The 18,850-nt window shown below is 41.3% G+C and overlaps 2 protein-coding genes across 6 annotated transcripts in view; one reads left to right on the forward strand and one right to left on the reverse strand.

Annotated features, from left to right (window-relative positions):
• Nucleotides 1-4,341: 4,341 nt before the first annotated feature.
• LDAF1 (lipid droplet assembly factor 1) overlaps nt 4,342-18,850 on the reverse strand; it is a 43,820-nt gene continuing 29,311 nt past the window's right edge. For 2 of the 5 annotated variants that reach the window (XM_081554627.1, XM_081554628.1), the window contains exon 5: nt 10,739-13,435. In XM_081554627.1, coding sequence (XP_081410753.1) covers nt 13,426-13,435 — 10 coding nt within the window. In that variant the 3' untranslated portion in view covers nt 10,739-13,425. Of the gene's footprint in view, nt 4,422-4,450; nt 6,173-6,979; nt 7,202-10,738; nt 13,436-18,850 lie in introns of those variants that run through there. The other 3 variants (XR_014072631.1, XR_014072629.1, XR_014072630.1) reach the window with 3 other exon arrangements.
• Nucleotides 6,105-17,784, forward strand: ZP2 (zona pellucida glycoprotein 2). Its single transcript, XM_081554603.1, has 18 exons — nt 6,105-6,165; nt 6,250-6,339; nt 7,293-7,376; nt 7,786-7,880; nt 9,333-9,485; nt 10,203-10,244; nt 10,392-10,556; nt 11,290-11,386; nt 11,474-11,655; nt 12,344-12,470; nt 13,275-13,462; nt 13,550-13,641; nt 13,741-13,865; nt 14,020-14,209; nt 15,789-15,924; nt 15,999-16,095; nt 16,515-16,598; nt 17,616-17,784. Exons 1-18 carry the CDS (start codon nt 6,105-6,107, stop codon nt 17,753-17,755), a joined length of 2,148 nt encoding a protein of 715 aa, XP_081410729.1. The 3' UTR covers nt 17,756-17,784.

Consider the following 18,850-nt stretch of genomic DNA (forward strand, 5'->3'; position numbering starts at 1 on the left):
CTCTGCCCATAGAATTTTTCAGGCAAGAATACTGGAGTGGATTTCCATTTCCTACTCCAGGGGATCTTCCTAACCAAGGGATCGAATCCATGTCTCTTGTGTCTCCTGCATGGGCAGACAGATTATCTACCACTATGCCACCTGGGAAGCCAGAGAAAAGGATACCGGACAGAAAAGAACATACATCTGTGTGTTTAAGTTTACTTAATTATGCTTAGGTTTTGTCACATACGTGGTCATTCGGTCTCTCCCATCAGAAAGCTTAGCCCTTAAAGCCTGTCTTTGTCTGCACTAGTACAAATGTGTGTGTTGCTTCTTTTGAGACTCCACAGTTTTATCATTGCTCAGTACATGCTCCCTCAGAAAATACCTGCACTTCCATAATGTAAAACTGGGTTCATTTTGAAACAGGAATTCTAAAGAGTAGAATTGTAGTCACACACAACTATTGCCACAGTCATGCTGCTTAACAAACCATCCAAATTTGAGTGGCTTAAAAGAATAAGCACTGATTTAACTCACAAGTCTCCAGTTAACTGGTCAATTCCTCTGTGCTCAGCTGACCTTGGCATGGCTCACTCATTCATCAGCAGTCAACTGGCAGGTCAGCTGGGAACTGGTTGCTCTAGCATGGCCTCAGTTTAGATGTCAAGGCTATGGTTTTTCCAGTAGTCATGTATGGATGTGAGAGTTGGATTATAAAGAAAGCTGAATTGATGCTTTTGAACTGTGGTGCTGGAGAAGACTCTTGAGGGTCCCTTGGACAGCAAGGTGATCCAACCAGTCCATCCCAAAGGAAATCAGTCCTGAATATTCATTGGAAGGACTGATGTTGAAGCTGAAACTCCAATCCTTTGGCCACCTGATGTAAAGAGCTGATTCATTGGAAAAGACCCTGATGCTGGGAAAGATTGAAGGCGAGACGAGAAGGAGATGACAGAGGATGAGATAGTTGGACGGCATCACCGTCTCAATGGACATGAGTTTGAGTAAACTCCAGGAGTCAGTGATGGACAGGGAGGCCTGGCGTGCTGCAGTCCATGGGGTCGCAAAGAGTCAGACATGACTAACGACTGAACTGAACTGAACTAAACTGAACAGCTTTAATGACCTGTCTCTGCTCCTTGTGACTCTTTATCATCTGGCAGGCTAATCTGGGTTTGTTCTCACAGTGAACGAAGAATGCTAAGAGAGAGTGCATATGTATATGGGCCTCAAAAGATCTAGCCTCAGAACTGGCACACCATCATTTCTATCACATTCTATTGGCCAAAACTAGTCACAGAGTCAGTCAGATTCGGGCAGGAGGAGGAGCGAGGAGGACCGGGCTAACTGCAAAGCACACTGCAAAGAATGGGAGTCCACGGAGGGGTGGAAGATTGGGACCTTTACAACTGATCTACCACATCATCTTAAGAGCTTAAACATTTTATGTTCTATCAACTGGAAAGACTACGCCGTATTGCCAAGGAAATCTTTATCTCTGTGGTAACCATTGTCCTAGCTACTAGGTATAGAGTAATTTGTAATGTTTATATGTAAACAAGTTTTTATTTAGAACTTCTGAGCCTTCTCTGTCATTCATTTAAGATGCCCTATCTTTCTATTAACAGATCAATGAAGACTTTTATATGCCCTTGTCCAATTTCTTTCTGAATCCATTTCTGTTACAAAGCTCATTCAATTTCAATCTAGCTAAAGATCCAAAGGGTGAAAATGACATTAACATTGTATAGTTAAAGGAGCTACCATATGTTGTTCAAGAACATTCTCATTAACATAGTTTCTCTTATGTTTACAAGTTAAAATGATATTTTATATCTGAAAGCTATGTTAAGCTATGTTAGCCCACCTGATAAAAGATTCTATATTTCTTATTAATCTAATACCACTAAATTATATGGGGCTTCCCTGATAGTTCAGTTGATAAAGAATCCACTTGCAATGCAGGAGATCCCAGTTCAATTCCTGGGTTGGGAAGATCCCCTGGAGAAGGGAAAGGCTACCCACTCCAGTATTTGCTTCCCTTGTGGCTCAGCTGGTAAAGAATCCACCTGCAATGCAGGAGACCTGGGTTCAGTCTCTGGGTTGGGCAGATCCCCTGGAGAAGGGAACAGCTACCCACTCCAGTATTCTGGCCTGGAGAATACTGGGGACTGTATAGTCCATGAGGTCGCAAAGACTTGGACACAACTGAGTGACTTTCACAACATTCCGAAGCTAAATTATAATTAGTGCCATCTTGTACTTTTAAAGCTATGTGAACTGCAAGAGAAGCATGGAGTTTTAGAACAGCCCCTCATACACACACACACACACACACACACACACACACACACACACACACACACACAACCATAATGAATTAGAATTAGCCTGGAAGTATATATCAGAAGACTTGGTTTCTCCCTGGAGCTCTGCTTTCTATATGACCTTGGGCAAGTCACAAAAACTTCTTAGGCTTATTTTCTTCATTTTATATTGAGGAGTTGGACTTTGAAAGTTGTATGAGTCAAATTCACTCACTTGGGCAATATATCTTTATATCATGAAGTTTGAATTCATGGGCCTTTCATTCTATAACCTTTACAGATCACTTATATACAAATCAGATTTACCTTTATCAATTTTAAATTACTTTACCTTGTTATTTATCAGCAAGACAATTCAATCAACTGAATGAAATTTCAGAAAAAGTACCACTCCTATCTCCCTATTCCTGTTCCAAGAATGATACATTATGTATATTTATAGCCAGTACAGCAAGAGCTCAAACAAATCAGAGCAGACAACAGTTGTGAATGTCCAGCGTAGCTGGACTGGCGGGGACTACCTGGATATCTGCACTGTCTCCTCCCTCAGGTGACTCATTGGCTCTCTGGTAAATAAATGCAGACACACACTTACATACCCACACATAAACACATAAATGGATAGGAAACACATGTGTTTCTCATTTTTCTTTTTTTAAGTAAAATATGAAAACATACTAATACAGTTCCAACAGTCCAATTTATTGTGGATGTCTTTAGCATCAATATTCACAGACCCCGTTGAATTCATATATTTTAGTATTTGAAGAGTATTTCAGAGTTTATCTAACCATCTCCTGATGATAACAATCAGAGCATCTTCAATGAATATTTTTACAGTTGTGAAAAGTAAGGCAACAGAATTGGAAATTAAGAATTATGAACTATTGTTTAAAAGAACAGCATTTCAGAAAGTAAAGAGAGCACCTGCCCAAAGGAGGCAACAATACTGCATTGTTGTTATGCATGACAACCTAAAACTCTCCTCAAGAAATGCCTAGTGATTAGCAGGTGAGACGAGGCCTCACGTCAAGTAGAGACCATGGCATTCGCAGAAGAGGAGAAGGAACAACTTACAGTTATAAACATACTTAAAATGTCTCATTGAAAAAAATGTGGAAAACATACTTTTGAAAGAGATCCTACTGCTTATTTAGTAAAATATTAAGTATCTATCTTTTTGAAAAGATTTGTTTTCCTAACTAGTGAAATGAGACACTACTTTGTTGCAGAGAGCCATGACTTCCTCATTCTCAAAATTAACTGCACCAACACATTTGTATCCTTGTGCACTTATGAAGAATGGATTCTTAGGGGGTCTGGAGCTAGTTGTTCAGTGACTGTCCCAAGTGCAGCATTGGCTGGGTGGGGTAAGGCAAATAAAATTAATCTCCGGCACACTCACCACCCTCATCACCCTCACCAGTTTTCGCAGTGGCTCTCCTTATCTCCATGCCTCCTGCTCAGGGCTTTTGTGCTGCCCATTCATCATCCAGAACCCCCAATTTAGGGATCTGAGCAGAGCTGCCCTTTCCAAGGCAACACCACACACTCTGGAGAAAAAGGTATAGCTTTGGGAGAAGCAAGCCTGGGGTGGGGCCTGGGAAGGTGGAACACATTAATCTATTACCTCTCTGACTACCTTCTTAATAGGTCTCTCTGAGTCTTGCTCCTACATTCCACCCTCTAATGGATGGAATGGTCTTCAAATCTCTCCAACAGTCTTCTTATCATAGTCTTAACCATCGTGGTAAAAAATTGTCTTCCCAGTTGTAGAAAAAGTAGCACTTTTTGGAAAATATGCCTAGGAGTAATTATTGCTATCATGCTTCTGCTCAGAATCTAAATCCTTTCACCACCTCTATCCTCAAAATCCTGCTTATCCTAAATTTTGCTCCCTCTCCTCCATTCCACTGGTATATAATCAACTGATTCCCATAAAGAAGTTAAATTAATCACCAACAATCATTCATTTTCTTGTCTACTTCCCTTCAGGTATTTCCCAGGTTTTCCTGGTCATAAGACTCACCTGCTTTCTTAAATATACAGTACCCCAGTTTCCTCCCCTGGAGAGTCTGAGTCAGCAGCTTTTGGGTGGGATGCAGGAATCTGTGATATTAACAAAGAGCCCCAGGTGATCATTTTAAAATTTTTAATTGGAGGATGATTACTTTACAATGTTTTGTTGGTTTCTGCCATACAACAAAGCGAATCAGTCATAACTATATACATATCCCCTCCCTCTTGAGTCTCCCTCCTGCTCCCCCATCACAGAGTTTCCCACCTGCTCCCTTTAGGTCATCACAGAGTGCCAGGCTGGGCTCCCTGTGTCATATAGCAGTTTCCCACTATTTTACTCGACTGAAGCGACTTAGCAGCAGCAGCAGCAGTGTATATATGTCAATGCTACTTTCGCAAATAGCCCCACCCTCTCCTTCCCTTGCTGTGTCCATTCTCTACATTTGTGTCTCCATTCCCTCCCTGAAGATAGGTTCATCAGTACCAGCTGTGAATGTTTTGATCAAGGAAGTTAGGGAAACCACTACTCTGACGAACAATATTTCAGACACCTGTAACAGGGAATGAGGATTAGTCCTCAAGAAACATCGTTAACACATAAAGACATAAAAAGCAACACATAAATAAATAATTGTAAATGCTACCCCACTAACTTGTACAGAATTTGAGCATCATCACCTGTTATGGAATGTGGTCTGCAGACATCGAGGTGTCTCAGTCTGGTCCTGGCCCTGACACCCAGTTGTTAAAGCTTGAGCAAGTTGTTTGCCTCCGTTTCCCCACCTATAAACTCCTAGTTCCTACACAGTATGACATTCTTATTTAGATCACTATTCCTTTTGACCCAGAATTTCTACTTCTAGTAATCTATCCTGAGAGTTAACCAGGGAAATGTACAAGTCCAGCAGATTGTTTATAATAATGAAAAAATTGGAAGCTATATTAATGTCCATCATTAGAGAACAGCTAAACATTGATTTATCTAGACATTGAATACTATGCAACATTAACAATGGTAATAGAGAAGAGAACTTTATGTTTGATATGGAAAATGCCCATGACATATAAAGTAGTAAAAGCAGGTTACAAACGTAACTTATACTTCAATCCCAGGTTGCTATTGTTTTTTAAAATGTGATGTTTGTAGAAAAAGACCATAGAGTTACACACCTAAGTACGAGGAGTGGATGACTTTTTCCTTTCTCTATATCCTTCTGTAACTGTCTGTATTTTTTGAAGTAAACTTAAAATCTATACTTTGGGGAAAATTATGTTTCATCCTTTTTAAAAAGGTACTTCTTCATGCACATTGCCAGGGTGATATCCACAATAGCCAGGAGACCAGGAGTAACTTAAAGGAAAGGTTTGTGATTTAAAGACAGTATAAACAAGAGATGTTCTTTCTTCCAAAAAAATCCCACCCCACTCTTTCACTCTACATTTGAGTTGTGAAGAGTTTGTCCAAAAGATCCTATTTTTCCAAGTGTTTTGGAAAAATGCACCAACTCATTCACCTGAGCCAATTTCAAGGAACTGAATTGGCTGCAGAGCAGCTGGTGGAAAACCAAGGCAAATGTCAGGAAGGGCAAAACTCTGCTTATTTTGGGTCTTCTGGAAAGGCTCTTCTTCCCAAATCCCTTCCTCTCAGCTGGGAGGGCTAGAGAAGATTCAGGTGACTCCAATGGGGAGAGGGCGGGGACCAGCCCTGCTTCCTGCTATAAAAGCTAGAGCAGCATGCCCCTCTGCCCGGTTGGTTTGGTGGTATCTTCGGTCATGGCATGCAGGCAGAGAGGAGACAGCGGGAGACGCTCAAGCTGGTTCCGTGCAGACTGGAGGTGATTCTGGGGGCAGAAGGAAGGGGACATAATGCCTTGTCTGCTGAAGTTCACTCCTCTTTAACTTTCCCCCATGCCTTTCTGCACCTACAGGTCATTTTTTCTATCCTTTGCCCTTTTGACTTTGGTGAACTCAACAGATGCTAATCAGTTGGTGGATCCTGCCTTCCCAGGTAGGCCTCTTGGGTGAGGAAAATGCCCTTAAGCATCTCTCAAACGGATTGCAACTAGGGTGTCTCAGTTCAGCTCAGTCGCTCAGTCGTGTCCAACTCTTTGCGTGCCCATGGGCCGCAGCACACCAGGCCTCCCTGTCCATCACCAACTCCCAGAGCTTACCCAAAATTTATGGCCAGAAAACGCAAAGGTGAGTTAGATGATCTCCAGTTATTCTTTTGCCTATCTTGATTAAGTCACTTCAGTTTTCCCATAGCCTACCTATAGCTTACTCTACAGCTAAATGGAAGAGCTTGGAAAAACACCTGTGCTACTTTCTATTTCCTCACTGCCTCCAGCTTTACAGCACCCAAAGAGTAGCAAACCACACACTCAGCCCTCATCTTTGGGAGCAGTCATCTTCAAACACATACTCACGCTTAAGGAAAGCATCAACATAACAGGCAAAATCACAGTTGTTTACTTGTAATGATGAGCCTCTTAAAATTTTCACCTGAGCCAGAATATGCACAGTGTCAGACTATCGGCAGATTATTCAGTCTTTAAAAATGTGTTCTTGGAATTACCTGGGGAATCTTTTAAACTTCAAATTGACAAGATCTTTAGACAAAACTTTTCCCCAATTCTTCACAGACCTACCATCTCCATTTCCATCAGGGTTCCAGGCTGGTTCTCACATGCATACTTGTTAACCCGAATCCAGGTTTATCTGGAATACTTCAGAAAGCCCTAGGTGTTTAATTGATACCTTCATTACAGTTCTTGGTATCTTACACTGTAGTTATGTATTCCCATCAAACTGTAAGCTCCCCAGGATGGGGAAAAAGCTTTGCCTCTTCCAGCTGGCATCCTCCCTGATGCCTGTTAAAGAGGAAAGTTTCGTCAATACACTTCTGTAGGAATCATGCCTCCTGTGTTCAAAGATGCCCCACGTACTTTCTTTGCTCTTCAGGTACTGTCACTTGCTATGAAAATAGAATGGTAGTGGAGTTTAAAAGAACTCTTGGCAACAAGATTCAACATGCATCTGTGGTGGGTAAGTATTGTCTCATTTTAGTCTTACTTAGTAGGAAGCCCTTGGCTCAAGGCCATCACCATTTTCCAGCAAGCAGAGTATGAAAACTCTGGAGCAGTTGGTGCTCAAATCCCGTGATGTCACAGGGTCCTTGAACTGCATGGTGACTCCTTAAGAGTAGAAGATCTTGTCTGTCTTTGGAAATCTGTCTTATCTCAGGAATCCCCTAAGAAAAGTCCAGCTTCAAATTACAGCATCTCTCAGAGCTTGGGTTATATCCCAGTTGGGAAAATAAAAAGTGAAGTGATTGAAGTACCTTAGAGATAGATTTACAGTCTTGGTTATATAGTTTTGGTTGACTCTGTCACTGAAATACAAGATGTAAATACATCTTGGCCATCTCCTATCTAAGCTGCTCTTTTTTCTATAGATTCCCTTGGTCTTAAAATGCTGAACTGCACTTATGTTCTGGAGCCAGAAAAGCTCACCCTGAAGGCCCCATATGAAAGCTGTACCCAAAGAGTGGTAAGTAATTTAGGAGTAATATGGAAAGTAGTAACCTAGGAGTTAAAGCTTTGGAGTAGAGCAGTGGTTCTCAATCAGGGTGATCTTTCTCTTTGGTCATCCCAGAGAACATCCTGCAATGTTTGGAGACACTTATCACAGCTGGTGGGAGAGGAGGGAGAGGACAGCTACTGGCCATCTGGAGGGTACAAGCCAAGGATATTGCCAAATAACCTCCATTGCATACAGGAACTCTCAATAAAGATATATTAGACTCTAAACTCCAATGCTGAGCTTATGAAACCCTTGAATTGAGGCTTTGGGCTTTACTTCTGTCTCTGCCATTATCTATATATGATTTGGAGTAAGTTAGCTAACCTTTCTAAGCCTCTACTTGCCCACTGGAAAATGGATTATGATATCTTTCCATAAGGTATCTAAAGATGAATGACACAAATGAGGGACTAGGCATAGTATGTAGACACAGCAAATGATCAAACATGAGCTATTTTGATCTACAACCCTCATGCAAAAGGGGATGCTATTTTGGTGCTGGCAAATGGAGTGCTGGTACCTCTATGTTGAAAGGGGAGCAGCAGCTAAAATATAGGATTTTCTACTGTCAAGCAATAGCGCTACCCAATCAGGGTTATTAGGAGCAGTAAAAGAAGCCTAAGTCCTTTTCAAGCTTTATGTGCAAACAATCACTTGGGGAACTTGTACAGAGTTCATTTAGTTGACTTAATAGGTCTAGGGTACATCCTACGAGTCTCAACAGTCTACTTCATCTGATTCTTCTGAAGATCTCCAGTAATTAAAACTTTCCCTTCTGAAACAGCCTTTCCCAACTTTCAGGAGCTTAGTGTTGTATTCCTTTAGAACAAAGGTCCACAGAATATGACCTGTATATGGCCATAGCCAGTCCATGAGCCACGTGTGTGATGGCCATCAAGCTAAGAATGGCTTTAGTTTTTTAAGCATTTTAAAAATGTTAGAAAGCATATGTGGCCTACAAAGTCTAAATATTTACTAACACTTTACAGAAAATTGTTAGTTGACCACTGCTTTAGACAGAGTTCCCTGAGCCAGGGGAAATGGCAAAGATGGCTCTGTCAAGCACCCAACACAATGGATGCTAAAATAGGTGCTCAATAAGTATTTCTATCTCTTGATAGAGGCAGCAAACCCAATAGGACCTTGATACTCAGACATAGGGTGAATGTAAAGGGAAAATAAAAACTGGACTCTGAGCCCTGAAACTCAAGGAACTGTTCTCTGCCAATGAATTGAGTCTTTCCTGGGATATCTAAAGAGGCTAGAGAATCTCCTGGTATAGGAATGAGGGACTTCCTAGAACTGTGGTACTGATGACTTGAAAGGGTTTTCCTAATCAGCTGAGTCAGATGGTATTTTGAAATCCCCTTTCTCACTGAAGTTCTAGCACTCGGTCTTTACTATACCATTTTCATACAGCTTGGCCAGCACCAGATGACCATCACATTCATGAACGACAATGCTGCCTTTAGACAAGGGACTGTCTTATATCACGTCAGCTGTCCGGTTATGCAAGCAGGAAGACATGAACAGCATTCGGGATCCACAATCTGTTCAAAGGATTTCATGTCTGTGAGTGAAGCAGGCTGACAGCTTCTCATCCAGCTACTACAAGGGGAATGTGGTCTAGAGAGAGCTGGACTTCAGAACAAGATCAGGATTGCAATCCTGTATTTCACTACTGACTTGCTATGTGGCTTTGGATTGATTTCTTAAGAGCAATGAGACCTTTTTTAAATCTGAAGTGGGGGACAGTAACACCACATAGGGTGACTTTAAAAACTAAGAAGGTAGATCTAAGTGCTCAGTACATCATGTTTAGCAATAAAGGATTCAGTCGGTAGCTTGACAAACTGGATATTTATGTACCAGGCCCTATACCAGATGCTAGGAAATAGTAAATGAGAAAAACAGCCTAATCATGTACTCGTGGACTTCTTAGTCTCACATGGCTAATAGCAACAGTGGACAAAAATATTCATACTTTATTATAACAATGATGAAACTGCATGGCTTGACAGGACTTAATGTCTCAACGTACAACTGGAAGGGAGCTTTAGATCTTCCAATTACATTTAGGTCTCGAAAGCTCAACGGGGAAATGATGTCTAAGGGCACTTCTAGGATTCTTGACTGGTCCTGTGTTTCTACTATATCCCACACCAGCCCTCAACATTGTAAGAACCACACAGCAGTTGCTCTGGGTGTTTCCCATGTACCATCAGATAACATGATTTCAGAGATTTTCTCCAAATCAAAGCTTCACATCATCCTTTTTTTTTCTTCCAGTTTACCTTTCACTTTTTTCCTGGCATGGCTGATGATCCTGCGGTATGAAAGCTATTTTTTTTAAATTACAAGCCTAAATAACCTTTAGTTCTATATTAAAGGCGACATAACTTCAATCCTGGTTAAAATATTAAATAGTCTTGGAGTTAAGGTGAGCACCAGCCCTCAAAATGAAACTTTTGCCTTTAGGGCCCCAAACCTCAGATGGGATGGACCATTACAGTTGGTGATGGTGAAAGAGCCCAAAATCTCACCCTGCAAGAGGCTCTGACACAAGGATATAATCTCCTGATTGAGAACCAGAAGATGAGGATCCAAGTGCTATTCCATGCCACTGGAGTGACTCAGTACTCGGTAGGTGTGAATCTGTTTGTACCACCATCCAGGCTCAGACCAGTATTTCTAAATGCAAGCAGAATCTCAACCATTTCCTCAAATTGAGGTTATAACTCATTCAACAGCCAAGCACTGTACTTAAGTACTAAAGATGGTGAGATACAATGGTGAACAAAATAAATGTTTCTTACTTCAATCAGTTTTTGTTCTCCATAGATCTAAATTCACTAAACAATGTGGAGCTACAGTAGTACTAAACTAATGAAGGTGTTCTGTTTTAACATTGCCACGTTTAGCGTTTACAGTAGGTACTGGCATTTTGGGGACCAACAATCAAGATACTACATTAAATCAGTTAATGTGCCAAAGTACTTAGAACAGGTCTTGGCACCTACACATTCAAATATCAGCCATCTTAACAGTACTGTTGTACATTGAGTAAAAACAAACTGCTGAATCTTAAACATTCTCTCTGAATACAGATACCATAAAAGAGTCATAAAACAAGAGCTCTTACTGCCGAGAAATGATCAGCTACAGGTCATGAGTAGAAATCACCTTGCCAGATGTTATAAAATATAAGCTTTTAAAACTAGAGCACCTGCATAAACTATAGGGTGAAATACCTGAACTCTACTTGGGCCAAGATGGTGCCCAATAGTTGAGTATGTTTGCCCTGACTCTTTCTAGCATTGATTAAAAATTCAAGTAACTCAGGTAAACCAATGTCTTTGAAAATGTCTCTCTTCAGCAAGGTAACAGCCATCTCTACATGGTGCCTCTGAAGCTTACGCATGTATCTCCTGGGCAGACAATCATCTTATCATCTCTACTCATTTGTGCGTCAGGTAAGACCTAGGAAAGGGCAAGTCCAGTTGTGGAAGACATTGTTCTAAGGGCTTAATCAAAGCTGACCATTCTGTCATTCCTTCTAGATCCTGTGACCTGTAATGCCACACACATGACTCTCACCATACCAGAATTTCCTGGAAAGTTAAAATCCGTGGGCTTTGAAAATAGGAATATTGCTGTGAACAAGTTGCACAACAGTGGGATTGTTATGGAAATAGCAAATGGCCTCAGGCTGCATTTCAGCAAAACTCTCCTCAAAACAAAAGTACGTTCCATTGAACCCTAGCCTTTTGGGCCATTGTGATTTGGCTGCTGACTTATCCATAAATTCTAACTGCTAGTGTAAAAAAAAACAAAATTCAAAAATTTGGGACACCTCATTTGAACAGCTTGCATAAGTAATTCTCAAGTAACTGAAATTCATTCTCAAACACCAAGTCTTTTTCAACTTCAATGGAATTTTCCTTAAGTGTCTTTGTTCATTGAATAGTACAAACTGCTATTAAGCATCTAATGGTGAACCTCTCATGGTCTATTAAAACAGGACAATTTGAGCCAAACAAGTGTCCCCTGCTATCTTCAGTGAAGCCAGTCTTGACTGATGCAATTGCCAGGGACACAGAATAATCTTTTGTTGGTGTATATGTTGCAATAACATTTTATAACTCCTGGATCTGCAGGGTACTCAGCTCTTTAGAGGTTGAATTAACAGATCGAATTCCAGTGTCGAGTACAAAGAGCATGCAGTGCTGGGTACTTGAGGGCGTGAACTTAGAGAAATTGCCTGCCTCAGGAAGAATCCAGTCTGGAGAAGTGATGGGATATCTTGCTCTGGTTTAAAGGAAAACCATATTCAGTCTGGAGTGTGCCTTGCAGATTTCAGCGTATTTCCTTACTATCTCCTGTGCCTGCTCAACAGGCTGTGGCTGCTAACTGACATTCTTTCATTTCAGTTCTCTGAAAAATGCCTACCCTATCAGTTCTACTTATCTTCACTCAAGCTGACGTTTTATTCTCAACTGGAGATGGTATCCATGGTAATTTATCCTGAGTGTCTCTGCGAGTCCACAGTTTCTATAGGTAAAGATCATTTTCTTGAATGGTTCCTACATTCTCTCTTACCTCTTACATGGGGGAAAGTGTACAGGAGTTCAGACTCTGTACTGCTTATACTTTAAGGAAACAAGACTGGTTAGACCAGAAACAGCAGTCTAAGCTGCTATGATAGGAATCTAAGGAAGACAACACTTCCAAAATACACATACAGGAAGATTTCACAGCTGTCTAATGTTTTTAAGTAACCTGAGTAGGCTTCATGTTAGGAGTCTGAGCCCACCATCTAAGTAAGATTGCTTTAAGTCTGAAACTAGAGGGACAATAAACATTTCCCCAAACTCTTAAAATTCCTCAAAGAATATGGAAGTAGGCATTTCCTCTTCTTTACTATTGCCTCTGTGCTCCTTTTATTTGCTGACCTGTATCAGGTCAAGTCAAATAGGAAAAATTAGTTGCTGCTTCAACTTCCCCTCAAACCACTAAGATCAGTGAGTCTTGAAAGTAGGGACATTAGGACAAAAGGCACTACACTTTAAGCCACATCAGGGTTTCATCATGGGTTTCTTACCCCACTTGGTGTCTCTTCTCATGACTTCTGCTCCTTCTTCCTTTGGATGAAAAATCCTTCTCAGACAGAGCAGTCTCACTGCTGTCTAGGTACCTTAGGGTCTCCCCTTGTAATGCAAGCTGCTTGTCAAGTTATTTTCCCAAATAGACTTAAGACAAATTCTGTTTCCTCCTGATGAAAATCCAAACTTCATTACATTTCAAGCTAGTAATGACAATAGTCACGTGGCAGACATTTTTTAAACTCCCACCGCTATATAGTTTCAGGGGAGCTGTGTACTCAAGATGGGTTTATGGACGTCGAGGTCTACCGCCGTCAAACAAAACCAGCTCTCAATTTGGACACCATTAGGGTGGGAGACTCCTCCTGCCAGACAACCTTGAAAGCTCCGTTTCAAGGACTGGTGAAGCTTCACATACCCCTGAATGGATGTGGAACAAGACACAAGGTTAGTATAAGATTAGTACTGGCACATAGCAAGAGATTAAGACTTACCTTTGAGATAACTAACCACTTTCTCTAACCTTACTTTAAGTTTGAGAATGACAAAGTCATCTATGAAAATGAAATACATGCTCTCTGGACGGATCTTCCTCCAAGCACAATTTCCAGAGATAGTGAGTTCAGGTGTGACACAACTGCTACTTAACTTTTTAAGTGCCAGAATAAACTCAAGCAGTCTTTTAACCTAAAATTCTCAACACCCCCACCTACCCACTCTTACAGGATGACCGTGAGGTGCTATTATAGCAGCAGTAACGTGCTAATAAATACCAACGTCGAAAGCCTTCCTCCTCCAGTAGCCTCAGTGAAGCCAGGTCCACTTGCCTTGACCCTGCAAACCTACCCAGGTGAGACATTATAACCTAAAAAATTTGCTTAAATACTTTCAGAGGACTCTTCCCTAAAATGAACTTTGCACCAGACTAGAGTAGTAGTGATGCTGAAGCTTCTGTTGCAACCATCAACTACTTGAGTACCAGAGTGGTTTCTACTCCATTTCAGATAATTCCTACCTGCAACCATACGGGGACAAGGACTACCCTGTGGTCAGATACCTCCGCCAACCAATTTACTTAGAAGTGAGAGTCCTAAACAGGACTGACCCCAACATCAAGTTGGTCTTAGATGATTGCTGGGCAACATCCACCATGGACCCAGCCTCTCTCCCTCAGTGGAATATTATCGTGGATGGGTATGTATTATCCACATAAGGTAGTACAGCTAATCAAACTGCCAGTAAAAAAGAATAAATTGCTCTTTGGCTTGAGAGGAGTACAAAGGCCCTGATTTCTGTTCTTATTTCTTACCAACCGGTCCTCGGTCTAATAAGTTGACTCATGTCTTTCCTATTACCCTTGAATCTAAAAGGATCCTTCCCAAGGAAATAATGACTTTAATATTCTAACATCTGGAAAGAGAATAGATTTCCAGTTCCTATTCATTTATTGAATAACTTTTTTGCTCATTGTTAAGTCATGTCTAATTCTTTGTGACCCCATGGACTGTAACCTATCGGGCTCTTCTGCCCATGGGATTTTCCAGGCAAGAATACTGGAGTGAGTTGCCATTTCTTCCTCCAGGGGATCTTCCCAGCTCCATTGCCAGGCAGATTCTTTACCAGTGAACCACGTGGGGAAGGTGCATTGAATGCTTGTGTATGTTACTTAATCGTGTCCGACTCTTTGTGATCCCATGAGGTATATAGCCCACCAGGCTCCTCTGTCCATGGAGTTCTCCAGGCAAGAATACTGGAGTGGATTGCCATTCCCTTCTCCAGGGGATCTTCTCGACCCAGGCATCGAACTCAGGTCTCCCACATTGCAGACAGATTCTTTATCAACTGAGCCACCAAGGAAGCCCATTGAATAACTACCATGTGCCAAAAAACAGTGCTATGTACTCCAGATGCATTATTTGAACCACAACACTCCATGAGGGACACTAGCCCCCTCTCTTTATAAAGAAACCCAAGCTTACTACTTAAATAACTAGCCCAAAGTAATATTTAGCAAGCGATAGGATGTGAATGGACTTCCCCAGTTGCTCAGTTGTAAGGAATCCACCTCCAGTGTATGATCCGCAGGAGACCTGGGTTCAGTCCCTGGGTTGGGGAAGATCCTCTGGAGGAGGAATGGCAACTCAATCGAGTTTTCTTGCCTGAAGAATTACATAGACAGAGGAGCCTGGTGGGCTACAGTCCATAGGGTTGCAAAGAGCTGGACACGACTGAAGCTACAACCCTCTGCTAGCATTTAAAATAAAAAATGGGAGAAGTTCTCTACCTTTTTTTTTATCAGCAACATATACTGCCTGGGACATAATACTCAGATTCATAAGAATTAAGCCATTGTCATCTGAAGATCTACATAATTCTTAATGAGTTTAGCTGGCATACAAATAGGTATTGACACTATATTAACACAAAGTAGAAGAAAACCTAGCACAAGTAAATTATAACTTCATGGATATTGTTGGATAGTCAAATCAGAGGTATATGAAATAGACTAAAAGTATAGGAAGAAGGTCTAAAGGAGGGCATGGCAACCTACTTCAGTATTCTTGCCTGGAGAATCCCCATGGACAGAGAAGCCTGGTGGGCTACAGTCCATGGGGTCACAAAGAGCTGGACATGACTGAGGGACTAAGCACAGTACAGATAGAAGGTATAGCAATAGTCTTGAAGGTTTTATACGTGACTGAATTTGAGCAAATGCTGAGTTTGAGTCTAAGGTGAATTCAGTTGATGTCCCACCCTGAAATATACCTTCCAGCTGTGAATACAACTTGGACAACCACAGAACCACCTTCCATCAGGTTGGCTCCTCGGTCACCTATCCTAATCACTATCAGAGGTTTGATGTGAAGACCTTTGCCTTTGTGTCAGAGGCCCCGGTGTTCTCTCACTTGGTAAGTGATTAACTAGTTAACTGGGACAGGTTGACTGAGACATCAGTTCCACTCAACTCTTGCCCTCTCTCCAGATCTACTTCCACTGCAGCGCCTTAATCTGCAATCAACTTTCTTCTAACTTCCCCCTGTGTTCTGTGTCTTGCCTTGGGTCATCCAGAAGCAGACGAGGTAAAATTTTCAAGTCTTCATTTAATGTGAGTTTACTTAAAGCAAGCCTTGTCCTTTTGGAATTGAGAGATGAGTGTTTTGTTTTTCATCTAGTCCAAGAGCCCAGGAAACCTAGGAGTCTGTGATGGACAGGTTCACAATCAGTCCCATGGACAAGTTTGTGTTTGCACATAAACTGTAGCTTGATCTTTTGAGACCCCCCAGAAGTTATTCTTCCTGAGTCTAGGTAGACTCTGAACTTTGTCTTCTGATATTCTTTGATAGTTCATCCTGCTCTTACAGTAAGGTGTATGCTCTCTCCTGTGAGGGGAGGCACGGTTACATAGGGCAGGGACTCCATACAGAGCAGCTCAAGATGTTCCCTCAAAACACTTCTTACCACTACTCGTTATCCCAGAGGTCAAACTGTCTGTCTTCAGCCACAGGGGCCACTGAGGAAGAGAAGATGATAGTGAGTCTCCCAGGCCCCATCCTCCTGTTATCAGATGGCTCTTCATTCAGAGGTATGGATTTAAAGCCTTATGTACTTTTTTAACTGAAGCTCTTGGTTTTATGTCAAACTTAAATGTGCATAGATAACATACGTGTGTGCCCAGTCGCGTTCAACTCTTTGTGGCCACATGGACTGTAGCCCACCAGGCTCCTCTGCCCATGGAATATTTCAGGCAAGAATACTGGAGAGGGGTGCCATTTCCAACTCCAGGGGATCTTCCTGACCCAGGGATCGAACCTGCGTCTCTTGTGTCTCCTGCATTGGCAGGTGGATACTTTACTATTAGTGCCACCAGGGGAGCCCACAAGATATCAAGTGCTTATGATTAAACAAGAGAATGCATCTCTTCCCAGCAACAGGTTCTGTTAAGTCTGTGTACCCTTCCCAAAATCTCTTTCCCACAAGAAGGATCATTTAGTCTACCTACTGTACAGAGACCTCTCATTGTTAATAACTTAAATTCCAGTTTTATCACTAATGCCACATTAGAATCCTTAAATCTTGGTCCTCAAATATTGGGCCTACTATAGAAGAATTTCAAGCTATGTTTCTTTAAAAAGACAAATAGGTCAGAAGACATGTGCTTGCTATTACAAAACTTTTTCAGTTTTTACTAGATTATGTTAATATGTCTTCATCCCAGATAGTCTTAATTTTAGGCTTAGAACTTGAAGTTAAGCTCTCTTAAATCACTAGCTACTAACTGCAAGAAATCATGCACTTGGGACAACTAACCATATATATCAGTGCCAGAATGTTAAACAAGCTGGGAATGAGATCCTTCCAGGTGTCAGCCCATATGATCTGCATGAAAGCAAGTAGGAAGTGGGAACAACCGTGGGAGTGGAGTAAGGCGAGGAGGAGGCTGGCTTGGGGGGAAAGACTATACTCTTTTGCAAGCTCCCAAGTGAGCCCTTTGAAGCTTATTTTCACTTCCTTCTCTGGGTAACTTTAATTGTAAAGCTTCAGCTTCAACTTAAACCAAGTATAAGTGATCTTAAGACTTGAATGTCTGTTTCCTTTCCAGATGCTGTGGATTCTAAAGGGACTACTGGATATATTGCTTTTAAAACTATGGTTGTTGTAGTTGCCTTAGCAGGTGTTGTGGCAACTCTAAGCCTAATCAGCTACCTGCACAAGAAAAGAATCACAATGCTAAACCACTAATTGTATTTTCAAATAAAATGTGGAAGTAAGCCTCTTGCTTCTTGTTTAGATGGAGTTCAAGGACTCTTTCTTGCAATCATTCTTCTTCAGAGACTATAGTACCTTGCCACAGTCCTCTTGAAAGGCTTTGTTCTGTGTGGATGTGAATAAGGGTATTCCTGACTTAATTGCTTCCTGTCACCAGCTTTTTCTGCCCTCTACCTCCAAAACTGGCAATGCCAGAGAATTCAATAATGGGACTTAGTGACAGTCCACCTCTAGGGGTACATTTAGGTGACTTTAATTCTTTTACCTTCTCCATTCATATATACAAGATGAGGGCAAGTCACTCCTAATCACGGGAATAACTTCCGTTCTCTAACAGGGAAAGGAAGCTAGGTATTCCCAAGGAAGTAATCTAGTATCATACTTAAAGTAGTATTTCCTAACTCAAATTACTTTCCAATGGGTAGACAACTTCCCTGAGAACTTAAGGGATTCAGTTATTCTCCCATGCATTCCCAATCTAATTAAAGACCTTCACTCTCTCTTTGGGGGATGGAAAGGAAGATTCAAGCTTCTTTAAGAGCAATTACAACATTCCTGGTCTCATTAAAACTACACAGCTGAACATGAGCCTCATAGCTGAGCCTGGAGAGCTGCTTTCCCACTACCCGGTACTCAATTATTACTTCCTCCTGAGGCTACCCCCTCTTAACTAGGCTGTAATTATGTCAAAATGACTAGTCTGCCTCACACTGTAGCTCTAACAAACCATATTCAAGACATCTAATATAGACATTAACTTGTATCCTTCAACTAGAAAAAAGTCTGGATCTAAGCCAGAGCCTGTGCTATGAAAAGTTGTACAGACTCCAAATCTCTGTACATAGTGGAGGTAAATAGAAATATGAACATCTTTAGTGTTTGGACTTTACCCTTCAATTGTGACTTGTCATACTCCTGGGTTTTTCAAAACCTTGAAAGAATATTATATATACTTGGTCATCTTGTGATACTGTAGGTCTTTAATGATGAATCTTCTGCCTTTTGTACAATAGAGCCTTTGATTCTAACTCCTTTTAAGAGTTAGATGATAAAATTCAACCCTGGTAT

This window comes from Giraffa tippelskirchi, chromosome 13 (genome assembly GCF_054371585.1).
Source record: "Giraffa tippelskirchi isolate mGirTip1 chromosome 13, T2T-mGirTip1v1.2.pri, whole genome shotgun sequence".
NCBI lineage: Eukaryota > Metazoa > Chordata > Mammalia > Artiodactyla > Giraffidae > Giraffa > Giraffa tippelskirchi.

Coding starts and splice junctions, on each gene's coding strand:
- ZP2 (XM_081554603.1), top strand. CDS start 6,105: ATGGCATGCAGGCAGAGAGGAGACAGCGGGAGACGCTCAAGCTGGTTC. Junction 7,377..7,785: donor TCAACATGCATCTGTGGTGG/GTAAGTATTGTC, acceptor TTTTTTCTATAG/ATTCCCTTGGTCTTAAAATG. Junction 12,471..13,274: donor CGAGTCCACAGTTTCTATAG/GTAAAGATCATT, acceptor ACCGCTATATAG/TTTCAGGGGAGCTGTGTACT.